Source organism: Ipomoea triloba, chromosome 9, assembly GCF_003576645.1.
Source record: "Ipomoea triloba cultivar NCNSP0323 chromosome 9, ASM357664v1".
Taxonomy (NCBI): Eukaryota; Viridiplantae; Streptophyta; class Magnoliopsida; order Solanales; family Convolvulaceae; genus Ipomoea; species Ipomoea triloba.
In genome coordinates this window covers 23,950,693-23,968,218 of record NC_044924.1, presented here as the reverse complement: position 1 = coordinate 23,968,218, position 17,526 = coordinate 23,950,693, and the positions used below count along the sequence as shown (strand labels likewise).

Below are 17,526 nucleotides of genomic sequence, written 5' to 3'. Positions count from 1 at the left end.
TGTTTTTATAATTGATGTTGTTTGGGTTTTTAGTATTTTGCTTAGTTTTTTTTTGTTTTTTTTGTTTTTTTTTGTTTTTTTTGTTTTTTTTGTTTTTTTTGTTTTTTTTTGTTTTTTTTGTTAATAATTATATCAGCCCAATCACAAATTTTACTATGGACCGCGGTTCACAATGCATGATAATTCATGCATCAAAACGACGTCGTTTTGATTAATGAAAATAAACGGTAAAAACGACTCCGTTCCGCGCCATTAACTCTCCCCTTTCAACACAACTACCATTTTTTTCGATATAACTACAGTTTCATTTAATATTAGACACTCAAATATGTGAAACTGTTATTCAGTTTCCTTTCAACACAACTATAGTATCATTTCGAGTGAAACTGTTATTCAATTTCCTTTCAACACAACTGCAGTATCATTTCGATATAACTACAGTTTCAACAATATATACACTCAAATATGTGAAACTTTTATTTAGTTTCATTTTATATACACTGCACTTTCCTTTCAATACAACTACAATTTCATTTTGATATAACTATAGTTTCATTTGATAATATAAAAAAAATATGAAACAATATTATTTGAGATGAACTGTAATTTCATTTATGGAGCTCTGTTAACACTTGACCACAACCATAAAAGAAACACTGCCATTTTTTTTTTTTTTTACCATGATCCACGATATAACAAGGCAGCCCATCTAATAAAATTCCTAGCTTCCTTTTCTTCTTCCTAGAGCAGCCGACAGATAAAAGACGGGTTTTCTTTCGGCATCGGCAAACAAGGACTCCAAACGACCTTTCTAGATCGCTGATTGAATAGCTGGAGAGCTGAACGGACGAAAGCATTTTCAATGGTACTCCTTGGTTCAAGTTCTTCTGTCGAATTGATGCCAGGAGATTCTAGCGACTGTTGCATGTTGAAATCGGAGGTACGGTTGGAGACTTGGAGCCTGAGTAGTATAAAAGAGGTGTGTTTGAAGGGGGATGGATCATCGTGTTTTTCACCGGATTCCGTTCGGTGATTTCCGCTCGGTGAAAGGCGGTTATTGGCAGCAGCAGATTGTGCGTTGGCAGCTGAGAATTTCCAGTCCAGCAACTTCGCAATTGTTTCGTCGGTGGAATTTTTCATGGTGCGGCAGCTGAAATTTTGGCATCTTAATCTCCGGTATGGTTTTGCTTTCCTTTTTCTTCAATTCGCAACACATTATTTTAATCTTTCAATTTCCAAATTGTGAGTGTGTGAATATTGATTTGTGGCACATAGATTATAGTGCCAAATTTCTAAGGTTTATTTACTACTGCAATTGGTTGTTGATTTTAAAAAAATTATGTACTAAATTTGCTATTCTAGGAGTATGGATGATTTATCTTGAACACTTTGCATTGATATAAGTTCCGTTTTGCCAATCAATTAAGTTTTATCCTATGATTTAGTATTGTGATTAATTGTGCTTATATCTAGCCAATTTTAGCATAGGTTAATCCGTGAGAGAATTAATTGAGTATACACCATGCCTATTAATTCTAAACCTGTGTATTCCGTAGTACTAGTTCTTCTAGGCTTAAAGGTTCAATTGTTTAAATAAATATCTTTAGCATATGAACAGTTAAATACGTGACTTACTTAGGACGCGGAAAAAAAAAAAGAAAACCTTATCAAGGATCAAGAGAAATACAACAAGGTGCCAATGCCATTCTCATGGCCTAGACTACCAATTAGCATCAAATCCCATTCTCATGGAAATTCAACCTTAATTATTGGAGCATTTTACCAAACACATAGCATTCAAGTCTTCTTCCAATCTTCTTAACTCAAGAGTCCATACAAAACACACTTAACTAACAACAAGAACCCTAGCTAATTCAATACATCATCCCTTTCATGCAATTGAATTAACACAAGCATCTATAATAAGAGAAAGCTCAATCCAAATTCCAAGAGAAAACTTAGCTATTCATGATTTATATTGAAAAGTAAAAATCACAATTGAATTGAATGTATTAAAGCACAATTGACATGGAGGTAATTGAAATGTAGGTAAAGAAAACACAACTTTGATCCAATGTAGATTGAAGATATAAACTTGAATTGAAGTTGGATTTGAATCGAAATTCACTCGAAATCTTGAATTGAAATCTAATATAATCTAATCTAACCCTATTCTAAGTGGAGAAAAGATAGAGAGAAGTTTATAGAGTGAAAATATCAAAAGTCCGCTTAAAATTAACTCTCAATCCCCTTTTATAGCAGTTGGAATCGCTCCTCATTTCAGAATATTTGGTTGCTCACAATCCTGAGTCCAGTCATGACGGTTTTACTTTGTGCAGCAATTCTAGTTTCTAACCCATCCATTTTCCACCTTGTAAATGTTCAAATTAGACTTTGTGATTTTGATAGAAGTTGTAGCTCTTTCAGTTACCTTTCCAATGACATTTGGAACACACCTTTAATTTGTGCCAAGATGACTTTAACACATCCAATTGAGCTCTAAAACACATGCAAAATCAATCATTCTTGCTAATTAAAACAAAAGAATTCATACCTAATTGAATAAATGAAGCAAATGATGGTCCTTTTGAACATAATATCTACATTTAAAGCACTAACTAAATGTTAAACATGGGGTAATAGTGATCAAATATGAACTTATCAGGAATAGAGGTTATGCTTGACCATCTTATGTGTGGTTTCAATGTTTATTTGTGGAAACCTTTTTGTTAATGGGCCAATAAAGGAGTTATCAACATGTAAAAAATGAGGTTTGTAAGTTTGTTGGGTCTAAATTTATGCCTAATCATGGTTTGGAGTAACTACTGAACTCTCTCTTTTTACCTTAAACCTTAGGGAGTGTCTCTAACTAATGGTTACTATGCCAATTTGAGAGAACTAACTTTTTAATGCTTGGCATGCCATGTGATGTGAGTATACCTTCTCTCACACAAACCTTACCACCAAAAACTACACTTCACAGTAGCTAGAGATATAATACAAGAAGTCCGGATATTGGCTATACTAATCATATACGAATTAAATTCTGCTAGAAATGTGTTTTGCATTCACATTAGTACACTCAGATCAATTTCTCCTTGAAACTGCCGTTAGATGAAGGCCTCCACTGATGTGTAGTGTAAACATGATTTTGTAAGTCACTTTCTTCGAGTCATCGGACAATTTGAACCGGAAAAAGTGTAGAAGAGCAATGGAAACAATCTTCATCTGGCGATAAGCAAAATCTTTGCCTAAACAAATTCTTGGACCAGCCTGAAAATTTTAAAGAAGAAACCAAAATATCCTCAGCTCAGCTGCAAGTAATTGTAATGTCTAATAGTTATATTGACTTTGGTTACCGTGCTATTTTAATGCTATGTATTGTACTTTTTAATAGTAGACCGTGCATTTCTAGATAACTTTAAAAATATGAATGGAAAAACTAAATTTTAAATCTAAATCGTAAATATTAAACCCTAAGCAATAAAAAGAGAACTCCTAAACCAAAAATAAATCTAAAAAGCTAACTCATAAACTCTAAAATCTAAGCGTTAAGTGCACTACACTTTCGCATTGTACAAAGTGTAATTTTTAATACTATAGAGTGCACTTTCTAATATAATGGGATTTACTTTTTAACAATATAATGTGCATTTCTGAATAATCTTGTGAAAGGGCTGTATAGTGTTAAAAGTTGCATGGTATAGTTGATGAAAATATAAAAATATCAATGCATTTTTTTTTTAAAATTTCATCAAAACAGTGTTGTTTTTCGGGATGTAAAACTAAGATTGGTTTTTTTTTTTTGTTTTTTTGGAAAACTAAGATTGGTTCTTAGGAGTGGATAGTGTGCACTCATGCTTGTTCGTACTTTTCACCTAAAAAAGTGTTTTCATATGATCTTATATATATATATTCCTTAATACTTACATGAAATGCAGTGAATTTAAATGGTGATTCCGGTGTGAAAATCCCATCTTTTAGCCATCTCTCTGGTCGAAATTCCTCTGCGTCATCACCCCAAATGTACGGCATCCTCCCCATTGCATATGACATGTAATACACACCATCTCCTTTCTTTACTTTAAATCCATCAGGAAGAACATCATCTGTTTCTGCAACTCTCCCATCCTAAACATCGAGTAAAGACATAATATTAGCTTAATTAATTTTAAATATTGATTATAAACAATGGAAGCATTGTATCAGAGCTTCTTGAATTGGATAATTACGATTGGGACTGCGGGATATAGTCTCAAGGTTTCTGTCAATGTTGCGTGAAGGTAAAACATTTTCTGAAGAACTTCATCTGTAATACTGGCAATGCAATCTTCAACACTACTACTAGCTTTCTCCTTCAAGTTACCGAATACTTCTTCGATTTCGCGATCTAATTTTTCTCTAACTAGAGGGTTTTTGCAGAGCATATAGAAAAACCAGGAGAGAGTGTTTGCTGAGGAGTCTTTGCCTGCAAGCACGAAGTTCAGTATGATATCTCTAAGGTACTCATCAGTCATTGTCTCTGGGTCCTTCTTGCTCTCCCTTATAAACCTTGAAAGTATGTCCTCTTTCTCACTCTTAACATCCTTCAAAACATATATTATATTGGCTAAAATCAGAATTCAATTAAAGCTATAATTAATACATAGCCTGTATGGCCTGTTATTGATTCATTAATATAATATAATATAGAGAAAATGACATTTTTCTCCAAAATTATATGCATATAGCGTTTTTTCCCTTTAAAAATCATGTATCTATATTAGCCCTTAATTATTTTAAATTTTAAAAGTGACAATTTTCTCCCCTTTTATGTTAAATAAACATTTTTACACTTAAAAATAAGTATTCAATTTATTGCTTATAATGAAAATCAGAATAAATGTGAAAAAGAACAGTCACCAATTGCAAATATTATAATTATAATTTTATGTTAACGCTAATAGTAACAAAATTAAGACTTAAACATTAATAATTCATTAATGCTAATTAACTATAATTATAATACTAATGTGACTAGCATTAGTTTAAAATTATAATTATAATATTTATAAATGGTGTCTGCTCTTTTTTGCATTTATTATAATTCTAACATATAAACAATAATTGTTTGAATGGAAAATAAATGAAATAAATGTGTTGTCCTATATTTAAGAGTAGCAATGTCTATTTAACATAAAAGGGAGGAGGTATTCAAAAAAAAAAAAAACATAAAAGGGAGGAAAAATTATTATTTTAAAAATAGGTAGGGGACTAATCAATGTTGCAAAAATCTCGTCTAGGCGCCGATTAATCCCACCTAGACGCTAGGCGCTAGTCGACCGCCTAGCGTATCACCTTAAATGGTGGTCTAGGCGGCTGGTTGGCTAGGCGACCGCCTAAGTTCCGCCTAGGCCGCCTAAGCACCGCCTAGGCCTCCTAGACTCCGATTAGACCTCCTAGGCACTGACTAGGCCGCCTACTCGGGTAATTAATTATTGTTCTTTTTTTTTTTTTTTTAAATGGGTTATTTCACTCAAAAGAACATCGTTTTGAGCGAAATAACCCTAAATTGTATAAAGTCTAGATATTTTTTAGGTTAATATTTAATATTTTAGTATTAACTATTAAAGTATTATATAATTTATAATTATTAGTCTTTAAGAAATGAAAATACTTAAACAAATTTTTTTAAAAAAAAAAAAAAAAAAAATACACTGGCGCCTAGGCGTCGATTAATCCCACCTAGGACGACTAATGTAGGTACATGAATAATTCAAGAGAAAAAACGCGAAAAAATGTCATTTTTCCTATAATATAATATACAAGTACTTACAGAGTCTAGCTGCTTTCTCCTGGCTGTGATCAATTTGTCAACAAAATCATGGATGATTTTGATGTTCTTTCTCAGGGAAGCTTCTGACCCAATGTTAAAATACCGCTTAAGCGTCCAAAATGGATCAACATAGCGCCAGTATGTCAATTCATTTGAATCATCAAAGGCCTTCATAAACATTATGCTTTTCTCTTTGCTTGATCCTTGACCTTCACCTTCTATGCAATTCAAATCCACTCCAAACCCCACTTTGAATATAGATTCCAATGAGCTTCTCATCAGCAGATCCTGAAAATACCAAATCATAATCATAATTGTTGGGTGGAGGCCCGTGATGAGTCAATAATCCAAGTGCCTAAAGGATTATTGGGTGGAATCCTAAATAAAGTTACGCATTTACTATGAACTATAACTTTTGGTGGAGTGATAAACACGTGGTCCAAACAAGTGGCCCAAAGAAAACTATGGCAAATTATGCTATGGACCCACCGGGTCCACCTTGCAAGGTGGACCCAGGTCTATATTCACAATTTTAGAACTATATATTCACAATTTTAGAACTCTATATTCACAATTTTAAATCTTAATATACAAAATTACATTACCCAATATTCACAATTTTTGAACTCTATATTCACAATTTTGTTATATAGATTCAAAAATTGTGTTATACTATTGAATATAGAGTGTTTTTTTTTTTTTTTTTTTTTTTTTTTTTTTGGGGGGAAACTATTGAATATAGAGTTATGAAGTTGTGAATATAGATTTATAATATTGTGAACATACAGTTCTGAAATTGTGAACATAGAGTTTTGAAATTGTAAGCATAGAGTTCAAAAATTATGAATATAGTGTTCAAAAATTGTGAACATAGAGTTCTAAAATTGTGAACATGAACCTGGGTCCACCTTGCAAGGTGGACCCAAGTTCATGGCATAACAACTAGAAAACTATGCAATTAAGGCTGGCAAGTGTTGGGGGTGGAAATTGTTAGGGGCGTTCGCTATGACCAATGAAGGGCCAAACCAAGCACTAGGTGGCTGGAGGGGTTGTTGGGTCTTATCTTCACTACGAGGTAAAACTTTTGATGTAATGGTAAGCGTTTGATCCTAATAATAATACTCTACTTCATACAAACACAGTGTTTTATGCTAACTATTTTCTTGTTTGCAGATTGGGTATTCTCAACCTACATCAAGGGCCATGAGGCCATCTCTTGATGAACAAGAGCTATACATAATCTAAGAGATTTTAGGCCTAGCTATTTTCTTATTCATTAAACTACATGATGATTCAAGTGTAACAGCTGACATAATTACCTACCTGCATGTCAAAGACTTGATTAGCCTGAGAATACTCTTCCACTTTTCTGACCAATTTTATTGCATTTCTCCTGAAAACTGTGCAGCTGAAATCTCTAAGCACCCTTGTTGAGAATTCAAAACTAGCAACCTTCCTCTGCTGTCTCCACTTGTCACCATCCACAGCAAAAATCCCTGTGCCAAACAAGTCCCTAAAAACATCCTGGTTGCACTCGCCTTTAGCGTACTTGTCGAAGTTGGTCTTAAGTACATGCTCAATGTTTTGCAAATCGGTTGTATATATCTGACTCTGGCCCGGCGCAAGAAGCCTGAAAGTGGAGTGCTTTCTAGCAGCCTCAGTTTGATGGTCATAAAGCCTGTTGAAGTATAAGAGTTGATGAAACACAGTCCCAAGAACTGGTGGGTATTTTGGGTTGTTGATTGACTTTCCACTGTAAATTTTTATCAGGAAAGCTATGATTGGAATGAGCAAAAGTAATAAAGGGAGACCTACAAAGGCTAAAACGTTCATCATTTTTTGTTTTTCCCCCCACAACTCTTTAGACAGGAAAGTGATGATGAAGAGTGATCGATCTTTTGTAATTTTTTTGGTGATCGATCTTTTGTAATTGCCAACCGCACAATATTGCGTCTAGGAAGATGAAGTTAATAATGGTTTTTCCGTTTGTCAATTTCTATGAAGATTTTTTTAAGGTACCAATTGTTCGGATGACATATTCACAATGTCCGTATGTTTTCTTATTGGAACGATGGGCTGATTTGTGATCTAAAATTGGACAGGAAGTGAATGTGATGGCGAAATGATGCCAACTTACAACCACTCAACGAATATCTTAAATAATCCTAAACTGAGATATTTCAATGCAAGTATGAGTTAATTTTGACAAATTCTTCTCTTAAACTGTCTCACATATTCTGATCGGTGAGACAAATCAAATTCTTAATAAGTAAATTTTCATAACTTTTCAATCCTCAATATTAAATTTTAATTTGAAAATATTACATTTTTCATCAAAAATATCACATTTTTCATCGTAAGGATTACAATTTTCTCTCAACTAACAATTAAATAATTTCCTTTAAAAAAACTATTAAATATTTTTATCTATGATTAGTATTAAATTTTTTCTCACAAATACTATTCAAATCTTAAATATTACATTTTGATTTAAAAGTATTACAGAGTATAATTTTTCGTATATGTGATAAATAATTTATTCTTAATTAGTATTACATTTTTCAGTATAAGTATTATATTTTCATCGTAATCCAACTCATCTCACAAAGAGTGAATTCCAGAAATGGTCATTCGATTATTGACTTTTACCAATTTTTGTCCTCGACTTTTAATTTGACCAAAGTTGGTCTTTTAACTATTGATTTTATACCAATTTTGGTCCTTCTGTTAAATCTATGTTAAATATGTGTTAAAATTGAGGGCAAAAATGTAAAACTAAATATTTTAACTTTTCTTCATCACTTTATTTCCCCTCCTCCATCACAAGATTATATAGGGAACAATGTGAGTCAATATATTTATTTATTTTTACATTTTATGTTAAATTGTTTCAAGTACTCAATTTTTTTTCTTGTATTTTATTTTTGATTTTTTTTTTTTGGGTTGCTGCAATATATAATGTAATATATACTCTGTAATATACTTGATTGGTGCAATTTCCCATTGAGCTTTTCTTCTTCTTATGTTTGGTTCAATGTGAAGGAATTTATTTCATTCTATTCATTTATAGTATAATCAAAGAAACCTTACAATAATTCACCAAAAAAAAAACCTTACAGAAATTTTTCTAACCTACGAAACTTGGGCCATATTTGTTTATTCTCCTTATAGATGGCTGTCTTCTTGTGCTTATGGTTGGTTGGGAGTTACGAAAAAGTCATTGGAAAACCACTACTGCAAAATTGAATACTAGAAAACTATTTTTTTTAACTGAAATAAATAAAAATATTTGTTTTGAAAAATAAAATAAAAAATGAAAAGTGTCAAATTAGCCCCTAAACTGGGTGGATAGTGCAATTTGGCCCCCTAACTGAATTTGACCTTATAAACAAGTCATTTAGGACTCAATTGCACTTTTTTGCCGGTTTAGGGGGCTTGAATGGAACTTTTTTTCAGTTAGAGGGCCTAATTGCACTATCGACTTAGGGGGCCAATTTGACACTTTTCTCGTATTTATATTACAAAGCTTAACAAACTCATTCAATCCAGACCACAAATCAAGAGCTATTTTATTGGAAATCTCTGTTGAATGATCCCACATCTCCACTCTTTGAGGACAAGTAGAATGAGTGCTCTCAATTCTACAGAAAACTAGGAAAAGGAATTTCCTTCTTTTTGAATGAATTTCAACAACACTTTCAGCACATCAAAAATATAATTACACAAAATCATAAATATCTAAGTTTTTTTTTTTATTGAAAATATAAATATCTAAGTTAAGTAGTTAATTTTCAGGTTTCAGACTTTCAACACATCAACAGTTTCAACACTAGCAGCTTACTCAACTATCAGTCTACTCTTCTTTCTGTTAATATCAAAAACTTAAAACAATATTAGACAACATTAACTCATTAAGTGATTAACTAAGTAAACACTAAACAACTAAGTAACAAATATTAGGCTGTAGCCATAAGGCTAATAGGTTCAGATTGCATTTTTCCAGATCAAGTAAGGATGGGGGCAAATTGCTCACAATGTGTTATACAAGCACATGAGCAACATGCCAACTCCATTCTATTTATTCAGACAAAGGTGGAAGCATCATCATAACCAGCCAAGAAAATACACATTAATAACTTACTAAACAAAATAATGCATTAAAAGTAAGTTCTTTCTTACCAGAATTCCAGAAATGAGAGTATGGGACATTAGTTGGGCTCAACTCAACTAAAGGCAGCAACATTTCACCAATAGATACTCAGATTGCCCAGCTACTTAGAGGTTAGAAACCGTACCAGCAGACCCAATAGGCAACAACAAACAACAATACGAGTGTAGAATGTGTTTAAGAGGAATACCTTTGAACTGAGTTGTTCCCTCTCTGTCTCATACAGTTTTGAGGAGAGTACGCTATCCTATATATATGAACTAAAGGACATATGGTATGGTCACAGGTTTCCATATACCACTACCTCAAAACCCTAGCTTCCAACTTTCCTAATATGCAGGATACCATATATGATGAATATACCATATTATAACACTCCCCCTCAAGTTGGAGCAAAGATATTAATTATGCCCAACTTGTTGCACAGATAACTGACACGTGTCCCAGTCAGGGCCTTTGTGAATAAATCCCCGAGTTGTTCCCCAGTCTTTACAAATCTAGTGGAGATTAACCCTTGTTGTATCTTCTCACGAACAAAATGACAGTAAATCTCTATGTGCTTCGTTCGTTCATGAAACACTGGGTTTGATGCAATGTGCAAAGCAGCTTGATTATCACACCATACCTTTGCAGGAATTGGAGCTTTAAAACCAGCATCACTCAGAAGGTTGTTTATCCACATCACTTCACACATTGATTGTGCCATTGCCCTATATTCAGACTTTGCACTTGAACGAGAGACCACATTCTGTTTCTTACTTTTCCACGAAACCAGATTACCTCCAAAGAGAACACAGTATCCGGTTGTTGATCTACGATCCTCTTTGGATCCTGCCCAATCAGCATCAGTAAAACACTCGATCTTAGTGTGACAATGATTTTTTTACAAAATTCCATGTCCTGGAGCTCCCTTCAAATAACTCAAGATGTGTTCTACGATCTCAACAGTTGGGGATGCCATATACTGGCTCAAAACACTAACTGGGTATGCAATATCTAGACGAGTTACTGTCAAGTAGTTTAACTTCCCAACTAATCTCCTATACCTCTTAGGATCTTCAAACAACTCCCCCTCCTTTGACAATTGCATGTTTGGTATCATAGAAGTATTGCATGGTTTAGCCCCTAGTTTCTCTGTTTCAGAAAGTAAGTCAAGTACATATTTTCGTTGAGACAGTAATATACCTGTTTTATTCCTCATGACTTCAATACCCAGGAAATACTTCAGTGGTCCCAAATCTTTCGTCTGAAATTGACTATGAAGGAATGACTTAAGAGATGAAATTCCTTCGGTGTCACTCCCTGTAATGACAATGTCATCCACGTAGACCACTAACCAAATTATGCCTGTTTTGGACCACTTGTAGAACATTGAGTGATCTGATTTACTTTTCACCATCCCAAATCTCTCAACAGCTTGACTAAACTTTCCAAACCATGCACGCGGACTTTGTTTCAGTCCATACAGTGACCGTCGAAGTCGGCATACTTTCCCAGACTCCCCCTGAGCAACAAACCCAGGAGGTTGCTCCATGTACACTTCTTCATGAAGATCCCCATGCAAAAAGGCATTCTTGATATCAAGCTGATGCAATGGCCAATCTTTAATGGCCGCCATTGAAATGAGTAACCTGACAGAAGTAAGCTTAGCCACAGGAGAGAAAGTGTCAGAATAATCAACCCCATAAGTTTGGGCATATCCTTTAGCCACAAGACGGGCTTTCAATCGAGCAACAAACCCATCAGAATTCACCTTGACAGTAAACACCCACTTACAACCAATAGGCCTTTTACCTGTAGGCAAAGCAACCAATTCCCAAGTACCATTGTGATCCAAAGCATTCATCTCTTCAATCATGGGAGTTTGCCACCCAGGATGAGACAAGGCTTCCTTAACAGTTTTAGGAATGGAAATGGAATCAAGGGAAGCAATAAAAGAACAGGATACAGAGGACAGCTGAGCATATGACACAAAAGAGGATATAGGATAGGTGCAACTACGTTTACCTTTCCGAAGAGCAATAGGAAGGATATCATTCAACGGTGGATCAACTGGCTCAGAGGTGGTTTCAGGGATTTGAGTGGGTACCGAGTCAGGAAGAGAAGCTTGAGGTACAGCAGGAACGGGAGCAGCAGGTCGAGGGCGACGAGAATAGACTTGTAAGACCAGAGGAGCAGGCCGAGGAGCAGGAACAGAGGACGTGACTGTATACATCAAGATGTCATCCCCTTCCTCCTCCCCCTGACCAATAGCATCCGGAGAAGAAGGAAAGAAAGGAACCTCCTCATGAAAAGTGACATCAATAGAAACAAGATACCTACCAAGCTCTGGAGAGTAACACCTATACCCCTTTTGCACACGAGAGTAACCAAGAAACACACACTTCAGAGACTTTGGATCCAGCTTGGTGAGGTTAGGACGGACATCTCGAACAAAGCATACACAACCAAATATACGGGGGTCAATATGGAACAGGGTTGTGATGGACACATAATATGGTACGGAGTTTTTCCATCCAAAACCACAGAAGGCATGCGATTGATCAGAAAACAGGCAGTGGAAACGGCATCAGCCCAAAACTGCTTAGGAACCCCCCTGTGGAACAGTAAGGCCCTTGCAGTCTCAAGCAAATGCCGATTCTTGCGCTCAGCTACCCCCATTTTGGGAAGGTGTGTCAACACAAGAAGATTGATGTAACATACCCATGTCATGCATATAAGAGGCAAAGGGGTATGAGAAATATTCTTTAGCATTGTCACTGAGTAATATTTTGACATGAACACCAAATTGAGTTTTAATTTCAGTACAAAGGCCACGAAACACATCAAACAGTTCAGAACGAGACTTCATTAAATATAACCATGTCATTCGAGAGAAATCATCAACAAAAGTAACAAAATGCTTATAACCAAGTTTAGAAGTCACAGAACACGGACCCCAAACATCAGAATGTACTAACTCAAACAATGTAGACACACGCTTGCTAACTCTAGGACTCAAATGCACACGGCGGTGCTTAGAAAACTCACACGACTCACAATGTAAAAACGGCAAACTATGAAACTGTGGACACAACTTCTTCAATAACGGGAGGGAAGGATGCCCCAAACGACAATGAGCATCTACCGGAGTGACAGCACCCGAACAAGCAATCGACTTTGACCTCGCAGTGTCAAGAATGTAGAGACCCCCAGACTCACGCCCCTCACCAATAACCCTCTTCGTCATAAGATCCTGAAACAGAAAATGATCAGGGAAGAACGTAACAGAACAGTTTAAAGCACGGGTAAGCTGGCTGACTAAAATCAAATTGAACGAGAAATTAGGGAGGTGCAAGACAGATTGTAAGGGGAGCGTGGGGATTGGCGTAATGGTGCCAGACCCAAGTACATTGGAGGTGGATCTATCCGCTAAGGTGACAGGAGAACTATGTGGAAAAGAAGAGATGAAGGAAAATAAACTCGAATTACCTATCATATGGTCGGTGGCACCCGAGTCTATAACCCATTTGGATGAGGATGAGAGAAGACAAGAGGTCGGGTTACTTGAGTCAGCAATAGCAGTGATGGAAGAAGATGAATGTTTCAAAGAGTCTTGGTATTGAGAATACTTGGCAAACTCATCAGCAGAGACCATGATTGTCTTGGAAGACGCCTCAGGTGTAGATGCAACATTGGCAGAAGAGTTCCTTCGATCCTTTTGCAACTTCCTACAGTCCCTCCTTATATGCCCAGGCTTTTGACAATAGTGACACACAATGGTGGAAGTACGCCCCTGAGAATATCCATTGTTCCCACTATGAGGATGACCGGAAGAGTGCCCTTGGGAATTTCCACTGTGAGGATTACGACTAACAAGAGCACTGCTAGGTGGGATGGGAACCTCTGGTATATTGGATTGCTCGGATCGAAGTAAGCGAGGGAAGACATCAGCTAGGGTAGGGATTTCAGAGTTACTAAGAATTGTGGACCTAGCTGTGTCAAACTCAGAAGGAAGACCTGCCAAAAAACTCATAACAGCCAATTGTTCTCGTTGCTTTTGTTGCTCTTTAACGTCAGTAGTGAATGACAAGAGTTTATTAAGGGCATCATATGTTCTCTTAAATTCCATAAAGTAAGCAGTGAGAGACAAACTTTGCTTCTCGGCACAGTAAAAAGACTTGCAAACATCATACATACGAGTGATATTCCCCTTCCCAGAGTACAAGTATTCCAAATATTCCATCAATTCTTTAACAGAAGAACAATGACTAATGAACCCAAGAATACTCTCATCTATAGAATTACGGATTTGTAAAAACAAACGTGCATCATCCCTCACCCAATTAGCATCTTCTTTTGTCTCAGTGAGGTGGTCTTTTCTATCCAAACTAGTAAGATAAAGCTTAATGACCTGAGCCCACTCTAAGTAATTAGAATCATTAAGCTTACAGTCCGTGATCTTGGAATTCACAGGAACAATATCAATTACAACAATCGACTTATTCTCAGCCATACCCACCAAAAAATAAGCCCAAACAGATCAGAAAACAGTCAAAAAAGGCAACCAGAGGGCGTACGAGACAACCTGATTGACGAACTGCAACAACCGAAGCAACACTGGTCCAAACTAAGACCAGATCCGAGACCCCTAGACCTGGGCGAGCTCGGAGACGTTGGCTGGGAAAAATTCCGGTGGCCGGAGACAGCTCACGCGCCGGCGCGTGGCGGAGGAGGGCGGCGGTGCAGTGGCGCGTGAGCCTCACGCGCAGGGCAGATCGGCGCCGGATTTTGCAGGGAGGGTCGCCAGACACCGGCGAGCCTTCGTGGATGGGCGGTGATGATAGCGGAGCGAAAAAAAATCGTTTACAAAGGCTCTGTTACCATGTAGAATGTGTTTAAGAGGAATACCTTTGAACTGAGTTGTTCCCTCTCTGTCTCACACAGTTTTGAGGAGAGTACGCCATCCTATATATATGAACTAAAGGACATATGGTATGGTCACAGGTTTCCATATACCACTACCTCAAAACCCTAGCTTCCAACTTTCCTAATATGCAGGATACCATATATGATGAATATACCATATTATAACAACAAGTATACAACATAACAGAGTATAATTTTAATATATACATAAGTGAAATAATCAAATAAATACATTACAGGTATTGATGCCAACATTGATGGAATATTAGTTGTAGCTTCAATGAGCAATTATGCAAAACAGAAAAAGAACAAGATTAAACAAATATAAATAAGAAAATACAAAATAAAAAACTAGGAAAAAAAGTAATAAATTAAAGAATTACCTTTCTCTAATCTTTCAACCTCATCTAACTTCTCCTCAATTGTGATTGGCTGATTTGATAACCTCAACCAATCTTGGGTACAAAGTAGGGGATCCACTATTTTAGGAGTCAAGGAACTCCTAAATGCATCAAGTACCCTTCTACTTGTACTAAATGCACTTTTAGATGCAACTGTGGAAAAAGGAACTACAAGCATATCTCTAGCCATTTTGGAGAAAATAGGAAATCTCTCACTATTGCCCTTCCACCACTTTAAAACATCAAAAGTGGCAGATTTATCATTATCCACAATACTTACACTCAAGTACACTTGCAGCTCTGTCTGCTTACTGCTTCCACCACCACTCTCCAACCTCTTTTTTTTTTCAATTGACTCTTTAACCTTGACTGAGGCCTACCAATTGTTGTAGCCTCAGTTCCAGGCTGGACAGATTGAATAGAGGATTCAGAGCGGGTTGAACTGACAGAATATATAGTTGCATAATCATTATACAACTTCGTCATTGCAGCTTGGACCTTGGCAAAACAAGCTTTGCCTTTATCTTCTCCATACAACTAGACAAACTGATAAGGCATGTATTCCTCCTTATCTCTGGGGTCCATAATATTGGCAAAAAAATGACAAAGTTCATTTTTTCTGGATCCCCCAATATTTATCAAACTTGTTTTTCATTTGTTGCCTCATTACCTATTAAACAATGAATACACACAGCAGATAACTAAGAAAACAATTAAACACAGAAAGCAGAAAGCACTAAAAGCAGAAAATATAAAACAAAATATTAACCTTTTCAGTTCCAGGCTTAGCTGCAACCATATCTTCCAGCATGCAATTGAGATAAGAGATCTCAGAGAAGAATTTGTTAGATGTGACATAGAGAGAACCAGAAATTCTCACTGTCATCTCATAAAAAGTTTTCAAAAGCTTAACTAAGCTTTCCACGGAACTCCAATATAGAAAAGAAGGAACATCACCCAAGTCAGCAGAAAAGGAGGGGTCATTTTCACCATATGCTTCAAACACTCTTTGATATTGAATTGCAGCGTTAAGCATAATGTAGGTTCTGTTCCGCCTAGTAGGGGCATCAAGATGTAAGGCCGATTTGGCTTCCACCCCAATGAGATCAGCTAGCTCCCTAAATTTTTTCAACCTAGCAAGTGAGTTCCTAACCCATCTTACTTATTATGAAAATGTAATAGTTTTTCTCAAGTAACAAAAATTTTATTCCCAATTAGTATTATATTTGAGCATATAAGTATGACATTTGCATGATGTTTTGACCCGACCCGACCTGACACACGAATAAGGATCCGTGAGACGGTCTCATAGAAGTGTGACCCTATTTTGAAATATCAACTTGCCAAGATCAAATCAAGATTGCAACAAAGTCAATAATATCAAGCTCTGAGGGTAACAAAGTCAAGAATATCATGCTCTGAAGGCAACAAAGTAAAAAATTAGAGGCTACAAGTTTCAAATATCAATCAAGCCGAATTAGAAGACTTTGTGAGCAATTTGCAAAGGTAATTTTTCAAAAATTACCAGAGGCATTAAATGTTGCATAACAAATTGGCGAAGTTATGTTATTAAGAAGAATGGTCGTCTGATCAGGTTGGTATGGCCATCAGATCAAGTGAACGTTCAAATTTGAACTTTCACAACGGGCAAATAATTCTAAGTTATAAAAGGCCCAAGAAGACTTGAAGACAAGCACGGACTTTCTACAAGCTTACAATGAGAATTTCAATCGAAGAAAATGAGAAGTGCTAAGTATTGAACTAAACACGATAGAAATTCAAGTCCTAGAAAAGAAATCTTTATTTCTTGTAAAAATATCTCTACTAAGTGTAGAATGAGAGAGAGTAGCAAGGAGTTGGGAAATCCTTGTTTCAGTGTAGCTGTGTGCGAGACACTCGGGGAACTAAGTGTAGCTTTGTGTAAGACACTTGGTTAGTGTAGGAGCTTAGCTTTGTGCTAGGTGCTCGGGAGTTTAGCTTTGTGCGAGGAGTTCGTGATTGAGTGTAGCTTTGTGTGCGACACTCGGAAAGTGCTTGTGTAGCACTGGTGTTTTAATTTACTATTTGTATCTGGGTGAACGAGATAGTGGAATTCTCTCTTTGGAGTGAAAGGAGAAGAGTGGACTAGGAAGATTACACCACCTCTGAACCACTATAAATCTGTCTCTATTTACTTTACAACACTTTATTTGCTTTGCATGCTTGACTCACTAGCTCATTTCATACTGTGTTAA

General features: G+C 36.1%; 1 protein-coding gene and 2 long non-coding RNA genes across 3 annotated transcripts; 2 read left to right on the top strand and 1 right to left on the bottom strand.

Annotated features, from left to right (window-relative positions):
• Positions 1-746: 746 nt before the first annotated feature.
• Positions 747-4,615, top strand: LOC116029330. The gene is made up of 3 exons (XR_004100315.1): positions 747-1,176; positions 3,942-4,056; positions 4,212-4,615. It is a non-coding gene; the product is annotated as an uncharacterized LOC116029330 (long non-coding RNA).
• On the bottom strand, positions 2,889-7,811 carry LOC116029329 (cytochrome P450 704C1-like). Its single transcript, XM_031271281.1, has 5 exons — positions 7,139-7,811; positions 5,816-6,103; positions 4,233-4,586; positions 3,931-4,131; positions 2,889-3,273 (listed from the first exon to the last, which is right to left on the bottom strand). Exons 1-5 carry the CDS (start codon positions 7,649-7,651, stop codon positions 3,088-3,090), a joined length of 1,542 nt encoding a protein of 513 aa, XP_031127141.1. The 5' UTR covers positions 7,652-7,811; the 3' UTR covers positions 2,889-3,087.
• Positions 6,646-7,808, top strand: LOC116029331. Its single transcript, XR_004100317.1, has 2 exons — positions 6,646-6,890; positions 6,989-7,808. It is a non-coding gene; the product is annotated as an uncharacterized LOC116029331 (long non-coding RNA).
• Positions 7,812-17,526: the final 9,715 nt, after the last annotated feature.